Here is an 18,642-nt window from a genome sequence, read left to right as displayed (position 1 = left end):
ACAAATCCTAACCTTCACTTGCAAAAGTATTGGCCTTTCAACTGAGAAGTTATCTACTGTTGTGCTCCCCCACCTTTGTTTCCCTTTGTTGTTGCTTTCAGAGTCTCACCACCATTCCCACCCAACCTCTTGCATTTTCCCAGGCTTGACCTTTCCTGCATCTCTGCTGCTCCCTGCTCTTTATCCACACATGCCACCAGAAAGCATTTTCCCAGTGTGGCAACCCTTCCTACCAGGAGCAGCAGAGCAGTCAGTGAGCTGAGACTTGGCACCACACTCATCAAGACTCCTATTTAATTTTTACCTCCCTCCTCCAAGCTCCTGAATCAACGCCAAAGGGAATGTTCGTTTTGGCAGTCAAGTCTCCCAGAAGAAAAGTTAAAGCCAAAGTGCTGGGGGTGGGACCAAGACAGCCTATTAATAGGCTGATTATAATATAAATTTGGGGAACTAGTCCCAAATATGCTTACCCTCCTGGACCTAGGGCTCTCAGGGGTGGAGTGGAATACCTAACTCAGCACTTCCAGCTTCTTTACTGCATCCGCAGCCAAGGAGGGTGGAAAATCCTGTCTGTACCCTGCCTTGCAAAAACATGGCTTGCCAGAAGGGTGGCTGAGCTATTGTTTTCTTCCCTTCTCCCCCAGAAAACAAGCTGCTCTCATACTTACATAGCAGCTCCCTCTGCCTCACCAGAAAAGACTTAGAATTGGAAAGCTTCTATCTTGGATTAAAAAGGGTGATATCAACAATTTTGCTGTCAATAAAAACATCCAGAATGACTCCCAGAACCAACCCTGAACAATCTAAGATGTCTCAAGTCCCTTCTCACCACCAGTTTCTCCAGAGCACACTAGACTGCAGAGGAAGATAGACTCCATTGATTGTTTGTCATCAAAACTTTTAAGATATCTGAGAGCATAAAGAGACAAAAGGTTTTGATTTCAGGAGACAGATTGCTATATCTGTAAAAGCAAGCTACTTCCTTCCAGGTGGCAGCTCAAAACCTCTCCAAGACCCCTTTAAAAGTGTCAGGATGAGGCAAGCATGCATGGTGGCAGAAGGAGTCCAAAGGCAGCAGCCAGTGGTACATGCCTACTCCAGCACAGCTAGAACCACCTCTCCAGCACACCCACAAGGCTGCTTCTCCAGCCTTCCCGAAATCCAGACTGTCCTTGCATGTCTTCACAGACCTCCTGTCTGCCATCAACAGACCTCCCACTCTAGCCTCACACCTCAAGAGAGTCAGAGAATCAGGGGCAGAAGGCAGCACCTTGTGAACCTGACCTACATTTCATCAACAAGCATGACAAGACCTTAATGAAAACTCTGCAAAATTATGCCATGAAGATGATCAAGTTTTGTTTTTTTTTCATTTTTCACTAACATCTCACAATCCTAGGCCCTTAGAAGCTGAAGGAGATATTAACTACATTCACTTTTTACACAGTTTGTCACATTGGAGCCAGACTCTTTATGAAGATCAGGAGCTCTTACACAAAAGTAACACACAGAGAGGACAAACTCTTCCTTAGCTGGGAGACACCTGGCCCGTGATCAAACCTACAGCTTTACCTTTGTAGCAGTAAATATGGAAAGACACACAGGTTTCAAAACACATTATGCTCATCTGTCAAACAAAGGAAAAAGCAAACTAGTTTAGCACTATCAGACACGCTTGATGAGTCTCTTCTGTAACACAAGACACTGGAGCATCCATGTGCTGCACAGCCTGCATTCAATGTACCAAACAAAACTGAAATCGGCTTGCCAACAAACAAGAAGTCACGTTTTCATACATCTCAGATTTTATCCTAAGTTTTACAATTCTTTGCTGCCTTAGCATCACCCAAGACATTTCAAAACCCTGCTGCAAAGAAAGAGTTGGGAAAAAACACTGCTTCTAACACATGCACTTTTAAATATTCAGGCCTTGATTCTCAAGCAAATTCTTTCCTCCAATGGCAAGTTAGACATGCAGACTTTGGTAGGTGTAGGATCTCCATTCCTCTGAACACAAACCCACAATCTACCACCACGCAACTCCCTCATACCAAATCTGCTGTGTGTGTACATATGGGTAAATACAGACACATACCAAACTTTCTCTGCTGAATTCACTTATGATTGAACTGCCTTATCACACCTCAAGGCACAATACTGTAGCACAGGGAAACTCTGGTACTCATATTTCCATCTCTCTCATCATATAGGTTATGCTGGATCACAGACTACAGAGCAATTAAGCTCAAAAAATTGATTTCACAAGAAAACCAAGAGATTTTTGAAATCCTGAAAGAGACATTTAATTAAGTCAATGGTGCACTTCCAAGGGCTCTCCCCTTCATATTTTACAGAGAAGGAAAACAAAGCAGAGTCCAGACCTACTTCACCCAACAGGCCTCAAGTTCTTCTTTACCCAGGAGAAAACTCCTGGACTTCAGCTTCAGCCACTAAATCTGCTTCAAAGCAATTCCACTGCTAAGCTAATGGCTGCAGGAGACTGCTCCTACATCCACTTAAACCAGCAGATGCTAATCTCTTCATCTGCCACAGATACACATGCCATTGGGGTCTGGACAGGATAAGCTGAACAGATGTTTAAGTGCACATTCAGCCTGGAGAATCATCTCCAGAGCTCAGCTGCCAGCTTCACAGGACACAGGAACTAAGGGATTTCTGGAGAGCTTTGCAGGACACAGGAACTAAGGCAATTCAGACACCTGTCCTTTTTTGTACCATTGCTGAGAGAAACACTAATGCCAGCAGGAGGGTGGAAGCAGCATGTTTGTGTCATACCTATGGCTCCCAAACACTCCCAGGTACATCCAACTCAGCAAACCGATCCATACCTAATGGCAAAAAGAGCATCGTGCCATAAAACCTTCAGCTCCTGCCACATGGCCTGGCCTGCTGTCAGGAGTCTCTGAGCAGTAATGCTCTGCACAGCCTGAAGGGCAGCTCCCAAAGCAGTGGCTGGCCCCTACAATCAAAATGCACAAGGCAGCCCCAACTACACAAAGAGAGCTCTCCACATTCCTCCAGTAAGGAGACAAGGAAAGAAGCCCAGACAAGGATCTTAAAGACCTCATCAGGCTATTGACCATCCCAAAGTAATGACATCAGCTTTTTTGATTTACTGAAATGCACAGGACTCCTCTGAGGCAGATACAGCCTCTCCCACACTCAGAGAGGAGCCAGAAAGATTCAGTTTGGTAACTTCGGAGGGACTTTGGAATTCCGGGGGAAGATTCACGAACCAGCAACAACACAGACTCAAACACAGCAGCTGAGCCACACTTATCTGCACCAGCAGACCCCAAGGGCGTGCACCCACCTGAGGTGTCCCAGGCTGTAGTATCGCGACTCTCCGTCCGTGGAGCGCACCACCTTGACGGTGAACATGGGCTGCAGCTGCCGCAGCTCCAGCAGCACGATGGCCAGGTAGTGGATGAAGAGCAGGGCATCCACCAGGGACACGGCGTACTGCACTATCCCTTGGTAGTTGGTGTCCTTCGAGTCCAAGATGCGAACGCCGTAGAAGAGCCAGTAGGAGAACACAAAGAGGAAGATGAGGACCAGCAGAAGGGCCCGGAACACAAACACCCTGGGTAGGTCTGCCTTGGGCTGGCGGAAGAAAAGAGCCCAGGTCCCGATCAGGAGAATGAGGAGTTTGAACGCCACAGAGATGAACAGTCCCTCACACACAGTGCCACACGGCTCCAGATCATCTCGCCACAGGATCTGGGGTAGCAGAATGAAGGCAATGGGGGTAAGGAAGACTAGGAGTCCGAGAACAGCTGCCACTGTTAAGCCCAGGTAACGTTTGCAGTCCAACCCAACGCTGTCTTCAAGATCCTTACTGATCCGGGCAATGTCCTCCTGGGAAATACTGTGCTCAGAGGTGCCTGTGATTGCCGTCGTGGTCTCACCCCAGTTGTCATCCTGAAGGAGGGAGAGATAAATAGAAATAACACTGAAACAATCAGGCTACTCCTTCCAGATGTTCTATTTTTCTTGCCTGGAAAGATTGCTATGACAGTCTTAAGTTCCAGAAAAAATATGCAGCAAAATCAACACCTTAAACATAGTGAATAATCAACCCTGACAATTAGTAAAGGTTTGGAAACAACAGCAACTTGTCCAAACCAGTGACTATAAACATTAGGTGCTAAAAGCCCATAACTGCAGAGCAGGTAGCTCTGCTTGCTGTGCCACTCACTGTATCCCTAGAGGTTCTTCTTCCAGCACATTTAACGAGTTACATGACATAAGTCTTGGAAACTGTAGTAATCACCAGTTCCCATGTCCAGGGCAAGGACTAGTATTCTTCCAGCCCACAAATTCTGCAGTGCAAGTGCACCACAAAAGCACCTGGAAGGGAAATTTTCATTTCAGCGTTTCAAGCCAGTTGTTGTTGTTACACAATCAAAAACATGTTCACACATTATTTTTCCATCTGTAACAGAAGCAACCACACCTCCAGCGAGTTCCTCCACTTCAGAGTCTTTTATTCTCCTCTAGAGTAGCACTGCCCTCAGTAGCTGGCAATCTAATAAAACTTTAGTTAAACCAACACATGACAGGTGATCACAGAGGATATTTTCAGGTATGAGGCTTTTAAGTTTAGAGGATCCTGGACTGCCAAGTAGCTCTGGTACTACAATCCAGGCCATTGTCAGAAGCCACTTACTTACAAAGAGGCTTACCTGAAATACAGTCACCATGCTGGCAAGTTTCAGATTACATTATGTGCTCTGAAAGTCTCATTTCTTCCCTAGCTAACATCAGACAATGTCTGCATTGGTTTTCCCATGCTACAATGCCTCCAATTGCTCCCTCCAGCTGCTGGCACAGCCGAAGAGCTACACTGACATGTATGGATTTGACTCACAGCTGCTGCTGGGGTGACTCATGCACATGGAGGCTCCTGATGCTTCCCACAAATGCATGCCAAAGAGTGGCAATGCATGTGGCTCTGCTGCTTGGCACCTGGCACCTTTATAGCCACAATGCTCATTCAGAATCACATTTTTGCTTTTCTTCCTAAGAATATCTTCCTGCAGCCTGTGTCATTAATAGGATTTACAACTTCCCTCAGACTTCTCCAACTGCACACGCTGACCAAAACAACTTATTTGCAAGAGACATGCATAATATTAAACCTTTATTCACTTCTTTTTAAGTGCTAAAGGAAAGAGTCTTTGGGAAAGGACTAGACTGAAGCAGCACAACTACTTGGAACAACTCCCAACTCCATGGATTTAACTTCCAAAGCACTCCAAGACGTGAATACCTCCCATGCCTAGAGCAGTAGGGTTTTGAGACAGACCAACCACAAATAGTCAGCATCTTGAATTAATATGAGGGGGTTTTGAGTCACTTCTCACCAAAGCAGAGGCCCCGGAAGAGATCTGCACTGTAGCATGTCCTGAAAAGCAGCACATTCCTGCCACATTGTACTCTTTAACAGCACCTCTGCAATTCAAGCATTTCAACTATTTTATGTTTATGCATTAAGTAGTTCTGCATAGTTTCCTCCATTTGATGAGCTGCAAAATTGTGCAGCAAAGAGAAGGGACAGGAACACCAGGGCAGCTTAAGGCTACATCCCAGAAGACAACAGGCAACCCTAGTCACAGTTTAGCCCTTACAACTCTTGCCACTTGAAAGAGTGGACTACAGCCTAATGCAAAAAAATGCACATTTATATGGAACCAGAGACTCAGAGAATGCTCTGGGTTGAAAGGGACTTTAAAGATCATCCAGTTCCAACCCTCCTGCCATGGGCAGGGTCATCTTCCACTAGACCAGGCTGCTCAAAGTCCCATCTAACCCAGCCTTGGAACATTTCCAGAGATGGGGCAGCCACAACCTCTCTGTGCAATCTATTCCAGTGCCTCACCATCCTCACAGCAAATAATTTCTTCCTAATATCCACTCTACATCTACCCCCTTTCAGTTTAAAGCCATTGCCCCTTGTCCTATCACTGCATGCCCTTGTAAAAAGTCCCTCTCTGGCTCTCCTGCAGGCTCCTTTCAGATACTGAAAGGCCACAAAATAAGGTCACCTCTGAGCCTTCTTTTCTCCAGGCTGAACAACCCCACCTGTCGCAGCCTCTCCTCACAGGAGAGGAAATATGAGGCTAAATCTTCAGTGGTACATGGCTTTTGGATCTAACTGAGGTCACTCTGGTCCCTAGGAGGAAAGTCGGGCTCACACATCAACTTATTTAGCTTTGGTTTTAATTGAGGAGGGCTGCATGAAAACAAGGACTTAGAAATTCACCAGTGCCTTTAGAACTATTTGAAATAACAGCTGGGACTCGTGAAAAGAAGCAACTGATTACAAAATACCAAATTACAGGACATGAAATGAGCACACCCCTAGGTACACGAATACTGTTACACAGTTTGGCTGGAAGCTGCACACTGATTTTTTTTTTTTTTTTTTTTTTTTTTTTTTTTTTTTTTTTTGGGTAAAGACAGAAATGGAACCCCACAGCCAAGGATTAACAAACCCCAAATCCAGCCCAGGAGGTACTGAAGCATCCTGCATTCTAGGCCTTGCAGCACCAGGCATTGTTTGAAAATGAATATGCACCTTTACATCACCTGCTAGAGCAGAGCACTGGATCCATCCTAGCTACAATCCAAATGCAGCATTACTCTAGTTTTTACCAAACCCATTGTTAATGTACTAGCTTTTCTGAGTCCACCCTCCTTCACAGCTATTTCACACTAGTTTCACATCTCTTGATTCCTTTCCCTATTGGAATCCTGGTTGTAATGCACTTTACAAGATTACCTGTAGCAAATCCTGGATAAAAACTGAAATACATATACAGCTGAAAGGGCTGACCCGAATAACGCACAGTGAGACGATGGAAACAGATGTTTGTATAGAGCCTGGCAGATGACACTCTGGAGAGAGAGTCAAAGTAGCGCCCAAGGAGTTGTCACATCAGCACTGGTGCTGTCAGAAACAGCACCCTCAGAACAAGACAGAGTGACTGAGACCTTGGCTGTATGCGTGAGCAAAGGGCACCCACAAGCCATGACTCTTTACTAAACAGCTTGCAAGCAATTCCTTCTTCTCATAAGAAAGAAAGAATTCCCAACTCTTCCTTCTCATGAGGCAGCGAGCCCCCAGCCCTGTCCCACAACACACCCTGCAGGTTTGTTTGCAGCCCTCCTTACCTGGCCCTCCTCTGCCCGGGAGGCGTCATTCCCGAGCAGCGGCTCTGCAGGAGGCGTCTGGATAGTGACGGACTTCTCCGACCGACTGCCGTCTTTGCTTCGGGGAGATTTGTGTCTGTCCCGGCTCCTTTTTCAAACAGAGGAGGAGGAGAACAATGTTACCAGTTACTCCATGGAGCCTGAAAGGTGCTGCACCTCTACCTGCAACAGGTGCCCCAAGCATTAGATCGGACAAGTCTGTCCTTTCTCTTGATCAACATAGACTGCGACAAAGCAAGCTCTGGAGGAGGTGGAAAGGGACTTTGCCCAAAGAAGCTGACAGCCTGGGGGCTGGGACAGATCACCCCCTCAGTGACAGCAGAGGGGAGGACAGGGATCCATGCCCACCCCCTAAAACACCTTTCATCAGTGCTCTGCTCAAAGGCAAAGCCTGCATGCTCCAAACAACTGGCATTTCCATTTGGAATTTACTGGTCTACACAGTTCTCCACCTCCAAGAAAGTGTCTTGCAGGGACATGCCCAGTTAACACAAGGAATTAATCAATAGAGCTTTGGTTCCTGCAAAGCAGAGTCTTGTCATCTCTGACCTTAACACTATAGGACAATTGGTGAAGTTTATTTCCACTGGTTAATAACCTCAAGTTAACCTCTCACAAAGAAAGCAAGAACATCAAGGGTACAAGGCCAGTCTTTATTTCCAGAGCACCCTTGCAGACCTCACAGCTTCTCATCTGAGAAAATCTCAAGATGAATTAAGCCCCACCAATCTGCCCACCAATGCTTTCCTCCCCATTCCCACATGGACAGGAAAGCAGCCTTTGCACTGGAAACCCTCACTGTGCTCAGGGACTGGCTTAACACATGAGTATCCCAGCTCTGCCTCTCTCTTGGAATTACCAAAGCCCAAAGGTTTCAGGGGATGACACTTTTTCCAGTTTAAGGGCTCTGGGATTTTTATGTTGTTTTTGGAACTCTGAAGGCATCTTTCCACATAGCATTCTAAGTTTAAAAGGGCAATCTGTATTGGGGGTTGGATGCTAAAGAAGGGAAAAAAGGCAAACAAGACAAGTTTTACTCGATAACTGGACTGTGAGCAAAGAGACTTCATGGAAGAATTCTTTTTCCAGCCACACAGGGTAATTGCTTCCGAATTGCAAAATTATTTTGGACCAGCTCAGTAATAAGTTGCAAACAGTAAGTGGCACATATTTTACACTTAAAACTAAGTATAGTGTAGGAAAAAAAAAAAGAAAACGCTTCCAAAAGTTTCAGAGCAGATGGATTTTCAGGCTGTTGAACTACCACAACAGAAAGGACTTGCTATTCAAGTTCAGAAAAGCCTGACTTCTAATCCAATCAACGCTGATAAAGGACTTGCTGCCGACTCAAGTACCACTCAAATTCTATTTAAAAAACCTCAACACACCATTAACAGAGTAGGCTGGAGGAGGGTGGGGAGAGGCAGGAAACCTTATTATTACAGAATAAAGAAATGGCATCAGAAGACAACTAGCAATTACCAATTTAGGAAGTCTAACACGTCTTTTCCCCAGATACTGTACTCATCCCTCACCCTTTAAGAGGGAGTTAGGTAATCTTTTCTTTCTGCTGGCACTACCCCAATCTTTTTGGCCACACAACCCCAGCATGCATCCAACAGGTTGAATATCAATGAATTAGCAGCTTCAAGTCTCCTCACTGTGTTCCCCACAAGGACTTTCCACATCTATCTTCTCCAGACATCTGGGTCCACCGATTTTATCCTGGCTTACAGGTTTTTTTCCCCATAGGACATATCCTAACTTAGAGCAGTAAGTAATTGAAAACAAACATTTCCTTACCCTTGTCTGTGAGCTTTTTTGGAGTGACCTGAGTAGTGGGAGTATCCCGAATATGTTGATTCTGTATCCATCGCAGCAGACATCGGGTGTGCACAGAAGGGGCACAGATTTTATTCAGAAGATGAGTTCCTGGTGCTCCTGAGGTGGAGTCCGTGGTAAAAGTGCTTTCCTGGGTACTCTTTGCTTCCCAGTCATCGGTGAGATCTGGTCCTCAGAGACTGAGTGAGCTTCACTTAAAAGGAATCTGATCAGAGGGGAGGGGAGGGAGGGTGCTTGGCTTCTCACGATTGACCTAAGAAACGAGAAACAGGCATGGAAGTGCACTCTAAGCAAAGCAAGACATCATCCCTGCTGCAGGAATTCCCTCACTCTGGCCACATATCACACTCATCAAGCCTGTCCTGCTCAGCCTCTCTTTCTGATCTAGTGAAATATATGCATTTGAAGAGCTTTAAATTAATTCAGTGCATCTGTTTTGCAGAGTTCAGCCCATTCATCTAAAAAGCTGGAAGAGACAGTCTAGGTCACCTGGTAGGGACAGTGACTTGGAGAAGGCACAGCAGCCTTACATACCAAAATTCACCCACAGAAAAACGACAAGGCTTGGCTTCGACACCACATCTCTTGTCCTGCGTGACACAGCCCTAATAACCCCCCCTTCAGAACAGCAGCATTACAGCCTATTTACAGGGGGAAGGGGTGGGGGTGAGGGCAACTTCCCTAGGAGAAATGCTGGAGAGAATCAGCCCACCATGTCTGAGCCTGCTTTGTTTTCTTAACTGCAAGGTGTGCCCATTATACAGGCATTAGTTACTGTACAATCAATGGCACTGTGAACACCTCCCTCTCTTTGTAACCTTAGTCTCCAAAAGCTAATTCGGGCCTCGAAGAATTCAATTTTATTAAAAATCATCTCTATATATACACATACTAATAACACTGGGGAGAGTCGATTAGAGATCACATCTAGCTTATATGGGCCACACTTTTACAATGTACTTCCACTTGGAACAGTAGCTGAAGTCACATCTTTAAAGGACAGAAGAGGGTCATGCTTTTTGGAGCAGGGCAACATTAGAACAATTACCAACAGTAACATGTCAAAACCCCCAGCCCTGTGGGAAGGAAGGGTAGACATCATCCCATTTTCCAAACCCACATCCTGCCTTAGGTGAGAAGAGACGTGGAAAGGAGGGGCGTTAAGGAGCTGATCGCTGGTTTGAGGAAACACATGCAAATAGGGAAGAGGGAAGGGTTGCAGCTATGGACAGAGGTACCTTGGCACAGCCCAGCACTCCTGTGGCACACAGGAGCACTCTCACACGCCTTCTGCCCAGGCAACTGCTGCCTCCAGCCAACACAGCACTGAAGCCATGCCATGCTTTCAGAGCGGGCAAAAGAGCACTTTAAATTAGATTCCTCTGTAATTTTCTGCTCACAGCAGTTTTTGAAGCGGTTAGCAATAAAAAAAGGCAACCACTGCTTTCATCCCTCTCCTTCCCCAAAGACAGAGGGACAACAACAGAAATCCTGCTTTGGCCAGCTATTCTTGCAAGCCATAAGATTCCTCCATTAACACCTCCACAGAGGCTCGCAGCAGAGCAGAGAGCTCTGCCACAAGCAAGCATTGCCAAAGAACCAAGCCTCCTCCCCACAGGGTTCCTTGGCTGGAGGTGCAATCTGCAACAAAGTAAAGCAGCACCCCACTGCATCCAGAGCTGCAGGTATTTGCAAAACACTTGGGCTTTCCAGGGCTCTTGGAAAGCAGAAAGGCAGGGGACCTCCTGTGTACAGGATTCCCAAGCTCTAAGAGCACATTGTAACTCAGAGAATACGAAAAGGACAAATTAAGGATGAGACCATAAGGCCCGGTTTCAGGAGGAAAGGAATGAGGATGGATTTAAAAACAGTTAAACAAAGCCAAGGCACAGCACAGTTTGGAAAATGGCATCATTACTGTAACAAGAAAAAAAATCCCCCAGCCCAGGATGTGATGTTAACACTCGTTAACTCCCTGGATTTGCACACAGCCTGTACCTTACTGCTCCAGCAATAGGCTCATTAAAGCTGATTTTTACCTCTACTGTCCTGCTAGGCAACACAGAAAAATCCTTTCTCTCTGTCCGTCTTCCTCTGATAAATGGAGATGAGGCCACAACCCCCCTGCGTTCAAAAAGCACGATGAGGAGATGGCTACACAGGACTTTACAGTCATTAGGCACCACGGACATGAAACACCCTCAATTGAACAAAAGGTGACAAGTTATTGTAGTCCTAAACCACTGTGATGTTACTGGAGTTCCTTTGAGAACAGCCATTACCTTTGCAGATACATATCACTGCATTTTAGGAAAAGGAAAAGCAAGGAGGGCTGCTGGCATATATCAGTAAAGGTTACGTATTTTTCTAGCCCTCTAGGAAAGTATAAACTCTCCCCCCTTTCCTCTAACCACATAGAAGAATTTTTCCCCATATCCCAGGTAAAAGAACCAGAGCTGAGGCAGCGACTGGGAATAGAACTCCTCTTTTGGCCCCTCTCACCCCATCAGCACAGGACCATACTTCTCTGGAGGCCTCTGGGAACATTTCTGCAGGCAGAGGCTGCTGTGGAAATGCACAGGCTGCCTGGGCAGGTACCATGAACAAGCAGTGCCCATTTGATGGTGAGTTAAGCAAGGCAGTGTTTGGGCACCAGGCAGAAAAGACCAACACAGGAACCTCAGGGCAGGCTGGATCATGCCAACTTTCCCTTTCTGTGTAAGCAAGAGCAACGGTTTTGACACAGCTCTGTGAAAAGTCAACAAGGCGGCCCCCAAAAACCATCAAGTCTCCTGGATCACCGTCAAAAGCAGTAATCTCAGAGATATTTCCCAACCTAAAGGATTCTAGGATGAACTCAGGGACTCTGCACCTCCCCCTTGCCCCAACTGCAGGACACACCAGTGGTTAAATAATCTTCCTGTCAAGGCACTCACAGGCCAGCCAAGAACAAAGTACCTCTGCCCGACCTCAGCTGCAAAAAGCAGAAGACCACTGGCTTTGCCTGGTGTCCAGCTGAGAATGATTGTCAAGAAGGCTTCCTAGACTTGTCCAACAGAGGGTAGCCTGGATTGCTAGATAGACACCACTCCCAGCCAAGGAGGGAGGGGCACAGTCCAAACACGCACTCCCCACCACCATGCCAAGCCACTTACCCACCTCCTGATCTACTTCACAGCAGGAAGGCAGGGCAGCCTGACACCACAAAAGCTTTTGAAACTACTGTGGAGGAGGTAAGGAAGGGACCAAAATACAGTTAACAAGCTAAACTACACCTCTGGGTTGGAGTTCTTCCAATTGCATAGACTGAAGTCAACACTGGATTAGCCATCAACCCAAGAGTGGCCACTACTAGAGCTTGAGGAGACCTAGAGAAGACAAGCTGTTCTTGTGTCCTTCATAACACAACCATATCCAAACTGAGCACAGTCTTCACGCACCTCCACTACTAAATCACTGCTAATGATGATTCCTACCCTACCCCTCTGGGCAAGAACAAGTGTTCTGCTTAAACAGCAGCCCCATCATCTGGGGCCTCATCCCTTCACAAAAGAGCCTGAATTCAGAGTACAACACAGCCAATTGAAATGGCTTCACAAATGATCATTACATCTTGCAGGACTCTGCTGAAGGCATGGTCTGTTTGCAGAGCTTCTGGCCCTGCATGAAACAAAGCCCTGTTGGCCCGAGGGTACAGTTGCACTGTATTTCAGCGTTGACAAGAAAGCTGGTGTAAGTAGCTTCCACCTCCGCACCACGGTTCACCACTCTCGGTTGTGTCAACACAATTCTCAGCAAGCAAACAGCACTGCTGGAAAACAAAACAAAAAATCCCTTTTTGCCCCCCTGCCACGCTTTTGTCTTGGATCCTTTCCGTGACCTAGTTCACAGCACAGCTCAAAACATCAAAACCAACATCAGGGTGAATAGCAGCACAAGCAAACAGCTAGAGGGGAGGTGGGAATGCCTCCTCTGCTCCACCACGACAGTTGTATAAACTGTACACCCAGAACTCTGCTCCCAGTAGGGCCAGCACTCTCACTTTGCCTTTCCCCTATTCACTGATGACAGAAAAGAAGCCAAGTACTAGATGGAAAACAATGGTAAGGGCACCCCGAAGTAAATTTTGGGACCCTGTGCTGGCAAGGAGGACTGCCACACCCTGCATGACAGTGAAGAAATGTAGCTACCCCTAAATACCCCAGAGATCACTGTAATTACAGTTTCTATGCAGCTACACAACTCATTGTAACTCCCTCTTTTCATACGCTCATAAATCTCAAAAAGAGTTCTTTTGAATTGCTCTTTTCCACACTGGAAGCCCAATCCTATTTCCAATGAAGTTTGCTTTGTGATCGTCTTCAAGGGAGAGCAGTTTGGCTCCCAGCCCAAGAGAAATTTAAAAGAGCGAGTTACATCTTTAAATCAAAGAGGGCAAACGCAAACAACAGCTCCCTTTACATCCCATGCTTTCCCAATGGATTTTCCCCTGTGAAGTTGAGGCAAATAACTCCAGAGCAGCTCATCTTTGAAATCTTTGCACAGTTTGAATCTTGCTCTGTTTAAAACTTGCAATCAATTAGAGTTGGTTTACCAGTCAGTTCATGAAGTTGTGTGTATTTGGAAGTGCCATCTGGAGCGCAAAGCAGCCACAAGTGTCCGTGAGGATGTGCGCAGAATGCAGCTCCAAACGCTGTCAGCCTCACTTGTTAAACAGCACCAGCTGTCTGCGGGGTAATGGATGCCCACGAGCTATTGCACTGAGAAATCTTTTTTTTTCCCTTCATTTAGTGAAACGAAGAGCTTTGCAAATCAAACACACCGAACCTCAAGCGCTGAGGGTTCAAAAGTAAAAACAATTAAGATGGCTAAGCAGTGAGGAAGCTTTTCCAACTCCAGCACTGGCCTGGCTGCACAGTACTGCTGCAGCACATTCCCATTATTCACTTCAGGAAAATGACAAGTTGCGTAACTTCAACTGCAGACATAGTAAGACCTATGAGCAATGCCACAGGAACCTCTTGCTTTTGAATTTCCTGAGCAGGCCCCAATCCAGCAACTTGATCTGGAAGCACATAAGTTCATCCATGCTCATCTACTCGCAGAGCCAAGACTTCCAGTTTTAACGGGCAGTGAGCTTTGGGAAACAAGGCTTTTCTAAAATATTTGTATTTATTTTTGCATGTCATTAAATAAGGTCAATTTTGGCCATATATATTTTAGATATATATATTAAAAAAACTAAACCATGGCTTTTACTGTATGGTGGAGGCTCTTGATTTGCCCCTCATTCTAAAAAACCCCATTTAATAATCAACAAATTCAAGCCCTTTAGCAATAGGTTCTCTTTTCTTTTGCTTCTCAGAGGCTCCTCAGAAAGATTTCACACATCCCCTGGAATTTCCAGCCCCAAAGCTGAAAACCATTAGTCCATGACACGGGTATTTCAGAAGGAAAAGCCACTTGGTTCATTGAAGCAATCCACTGTTTAATCAGAACATGCAGCAACACAGGTCTGAAAACACAGCAACTGACAAGAGAAATACCCAGGCAAAATCACCACTCAAGTGAGCATAGAGTTTCCAAGCAGTGACCCCCAGCCTCTTGTCCCCCTGTTACACAGCTGGAAGCTCTCTACATGGCGCCCATCTGTGAAGCACTTCCCTGGAGGATGTCCTCTGCCCACTCCAAGAGGCACATCTGGGCTGTCCAGGTTTCTGAAGCACGATGAGCATTTGAGACTCAATCATGCAAACTACACCTCAGTGCCATCCTGTCAGACTGGTGAAAGCTTGTGCTTCCTCACTCATGGGTCTGTTCCATGCTGCCAGATCTTCCAGTGCTCCCCTTAACCCCAGAGCCATGCAGCGGGGCACAAGGCAGAGTGGCCTCAACTCAGGACACCAGGGCACCTGGGACTGTGCACAGGAATTCAGTTTTCCATATTGACATTTAAAACAAAACAAACGGGGAAAAGTGTCTCACAAGACACTGCTGACTCTGCCTACCCCAACAGGCAGTACCTGTACCTCATTTTCAGTACTTGCTTTTAGCCACAGCACTTAGATACTGAGTTAGCATTAAAAGGTATGAACTGGAAAAGGTTTCTCTACTGAAAGAGCACTCCCTCCTTTAACACACTTCATATCTGCCAGCATTTTCTATTTAAATCTAGAACAACAAAAAAAGTCTACAGACCCTGAGAAAATCCCCAGGACACAGCACAGTGGGATGCCACAGAATGGAGTCTCTCTACATCTCCCTCATGCTCAAATCTGTACAAGTCCAATGCCATTCTGCCCTTGCAAGGAGAGAGGGCAAAGGTGTTGACCCCAGAGGAAATAACCATTGATTTTTAATTTGACCCAAGTCAAAAAATCCTGACATACAGGCTAATGATGAATTAAAAGAAGTACTAAGATTGTTTTTACATGGGTTCATTTTCTTCTTCCAAGCAACAGTACCAGACATGGGGAAACAGGAGCTCACTATTTCCCACCAGCAGAACTGGACATCACAGATCTCCACTCAGGTCTGCCTCTCAGCTCCCCACACAGCAGCACAAGCCCTGCAGCAGCAAAGTCACATTTCTGACACCATCCTTTGCTTTGGTTGCAAGAGGTGAAAGGAAGGCAGGCTACAGCAACACAACACGCAGTTCTGCTAGTACAACTGCAGTGTTGTCCTAGTACTGTATCCCAGTCTCACAATGGCAGGAAGCCCTCTCCAGGTGCACATATCCATAAGACAACAGCCACCAGGAACAACTGCCACTGCTAACCAAAACCAGAAAGGCCAGAAGCAACCACTGGGAGCTGCTGGTCGGTGGCTGGGAGCAGTTAGATATTTGCCTGGCTGGTTCCAGTACAGCCTGGGATTATTCCAAAATTTCAGCTATAGGGAACATTTTTAAAGGAGGTTTTCTACAAGACTCCATTTACACTTATTTTTCAAAATTAACGACTGTAGTGATCACTGAGCCAACACTGGCCTCGTAGCTGTGGCCAGCTACATAGCCAAACCCCAGTGGGGGAAAAGAGCCAAGCATGGTCAGAACGAAGCTCTTCAAAGGTGGCAAAGCACTGCTGAAGCTCCCTTCTCCACAACTCTCCTCCTTGAAGTCAGGCTGAGCTCACAGGCAATGATATCACAGAACATACTTCATAACATCCTAATTTGCACTTCCAGCCAGCGTGACTCCATTTCTTAACTCTTTATAGATCTTGTGGGCAGTTCATTACTGACAAACCCGGGGTCAAAAAAATCCCACTGCTCCAAACAGCCACAGAATCGCCCAGCTGCCTCCTCAGATTTAAAACCCTGCCATCAAGTCACTTCTGCTTTCACCGACTCTGCAATTCAAAGAGTTCAACCCTCGGCATAAGAGAGTCAGTTCACCACCTTGACACCCTTCTGAATAAAAAACCAAACCCCCAATGTTATTTCGCAGCAGCTCTCGTTCCCGTCACTCCTGCTCCCCCTCCCGCGCTGCCCAGCGGGATGAGCCCAAACACAGAGCAGTTTGTTTCACACACCGTAGGCAGGCAAGGCACCGCCGGCAGAGCATTCACAGCAGCACGGAGCCTCTCGCACCCACAGCGCACGGCTCCTTGCAGGGCGAGGCTAGGCAGCAAAGCGCTGCTGCGCCCACGGCCCTCGCCGGCACCGAGCGCCTTCTCCCGGGATGCCGAGACCGCGGACCCGCCGCCCCCGCAGCCTCACGGCGGGCAGGCTGAGCCCGGCCGGCAGGGGGGAGGCCCCCGCCCGCCTTCCACCATCGCCCAGGCACGGGAACCAGCGCGCAGCGCGGAAAGCGCCGGGCAGGGCAGCGGGACGCGGCGGGCTGGCCCCGCAGCGGGCACCGCCGGGGGCCTCAGCAGCACTGCCCGGCCGGGCACGGACCCTGCGGCCAGGCGCGGGAGCCGGAGGCTGCCACACCGCCGCTCCCGCCGCCCCAGCACCGGGGTCCCGGCGGCGGGAGGGCGTGGTGGGGGCAGCGGCATCGCCGCCCGCACCGCGGCCGGCCCCGCACAGACCGACGGGCGGATGGACGGACTCACCTCCCTCCCGCGGGCGTCCCATGCTGCTGCCGGCACCGACCCGACCCTCCGCCACCGCGCCGCTCCCCGCCACCTTCCCCGGCGGCGGCCGCCGTCGCTGCTGCCGCTTTCCGCTTCCTGTGCCCGGCACCGCCCCGCAGCCCGTCCCTCCCCCGCCGGAGCCACCGCCCCCGGGCGAGGCTCGCCTGCCCTGGCAGCGGCCGCCCTCACGGTACCTGAGGCTCCGGCAGCCGAATCCCTCGGAGCCGGGGCCTGCTGCAGCCGCACCTGGTGGGGCTGTGTGGGACCCGCTACTCAGCCCCGAGGCCTCATTTGACGCTTGAAGCTCTCCCCGTAGTTCAGCCTCCTCCGCACCTCGGGCGTACACACGCTCCTTCACATCTCCTGCCGCTGCTTTCCCCATCGCCGCCCTCCTTGCTCCCGGTGCCCGGCCCATGAGCCCCGCAGCTCTTCCAAGGCTCTGCAGCTCTCCTCCACCCAGCCAAGCTCCTCGCCTGTCCTATGCTGTCACCTTCTCCTCCAAGAAAAAGATCGGTCCCTTGGAGCTATCCCATCCCAGACTACCGTGTCCCTGGGTTTCCTCTAAGGCTGAGTGTATTCCCAGGCACTCTAATGCCTCTCTTTGGGGATGGCTCGGTCTGTTCCTCCACCCAAAGCCTGCAGCCGCAGCGCCCTTTGCCCCTGGTCACCAGAGGACTGCCATGAGGAAGGGCCTCCTGCCGCCCAGGGAGAAGGGCCTGCTTTGCCTGAAGCCTGCCTAGGGCACCAAATTCCTGGCACCACTTGCTCCGGGCAGGTGGGAAGGAAACAGGAGAGTCCTGTGTTAGCACAAGTAATTTTTTTCTACATGTAAATGTTGCTCCTATTTCATTTTACTTTTGGGTTTTTTACCCTTTAAAAATATTTAAGTTTCCAGGACACAGAACAAGCTAAGAACTGGAAATGTATGAAGAAAATCTAGACCTCCTAGATTCCAGTCCTGCATTTTGAACTGCTCAGGTATGACCCAGGCAACAAATGGAACAAATGCAGTAGAAACTGAAGTTATTCTTACTAGAGAATGTATGTTTTGCCTTATTGTGGCTTCTGTAGATGGCATCTATTATTTTTTCCCTCCACTTTGCCTTCCCTCCCTTTTCCCAAAATAATGCCACAGTTTTATTTGTTATGCTTGCCCCCTACTCAAACACCCATAGCCCACAGAATGACTTCACAATGAAATAGTCAACCAGGAATGACAAGAAACCTTTCCATACCACTCTGATTTGGTAGTTACATTACCTCCTATTTTGCATGGCATACCTGCCTACCCAACCCTGTGACTGACTGGAAGAGTCTGATATCCACTGATAGGCTCCATCTTGTATTATGCATCAACATGTGTCTGAACTTGCCCAAGGCCTGAGTACTCTGCTGCATTCCAGGGACTGTCTCTGCCCTGAAAAGCATCTGACACCCTGCTGAAAGCCTGCCACAGTCTCACTGCCTGCTGAGGGCTCTCCAC

The 18,642-nt window shown here is 47.9% G+C and overlaps 1 protein-coding gene across 1 annotated transcript in view; it reads right to left on the bottom strand.

Moving 5' to 3' along the window:
• VANGL1 (VANGL planar cell polarity protein 1) overlaps window positions 1–17,231 on the bottom strand; it is a 41,238-nt gene extending 24,007 nt beyond the window's left edge. The window contains exons 1-4 of the mRNA XM_059466052.1: window positions 17,139–17,231; window positions 9,040–9,331; window positions 7,198–7,324; window positions 3,335–3,942 (exon numbers count right to left, since the gene is read on the bottom strand). Coding sequence (XP_059322035.1) covers window positions 3,335–3,942; window positions 7,198–7,324; window positions 9,040–9,122 — 818 coding nt within the window. The 5' untranslated portion in view covers window positions 9,123–9,331; window positions 17,139–17,231. The remainder of the gene's footprint in view (window positions 1–3,334; window positions 3,943–7,197; window positions 7,325–9,039; window positions 9,332–17,138) is intronic.
• Between the last annotated feature and the right edge of the window lie 1,411 nt (window positions 17,232–18,642).

The sequence above is a fragment of the Ammospiza nelsoni genome, chromosome 2 (genome assembly GCF_027579445.1).
Source record: "Ammospiza nelsoni isolate bAmmNel1 chromosome 2, bAmmNel1.pri, whole genome shotgun sequence".
NCBI classification, from domain to species: Eukaryota; Metazoa; Chordata; class Aves; order Passeriformes; family Passerellidae; genus Ammospiza; species Ammospiza nelsoni.
This window is presented reverse-complemented; position numbering and strand designations above follow the sequence as displayed.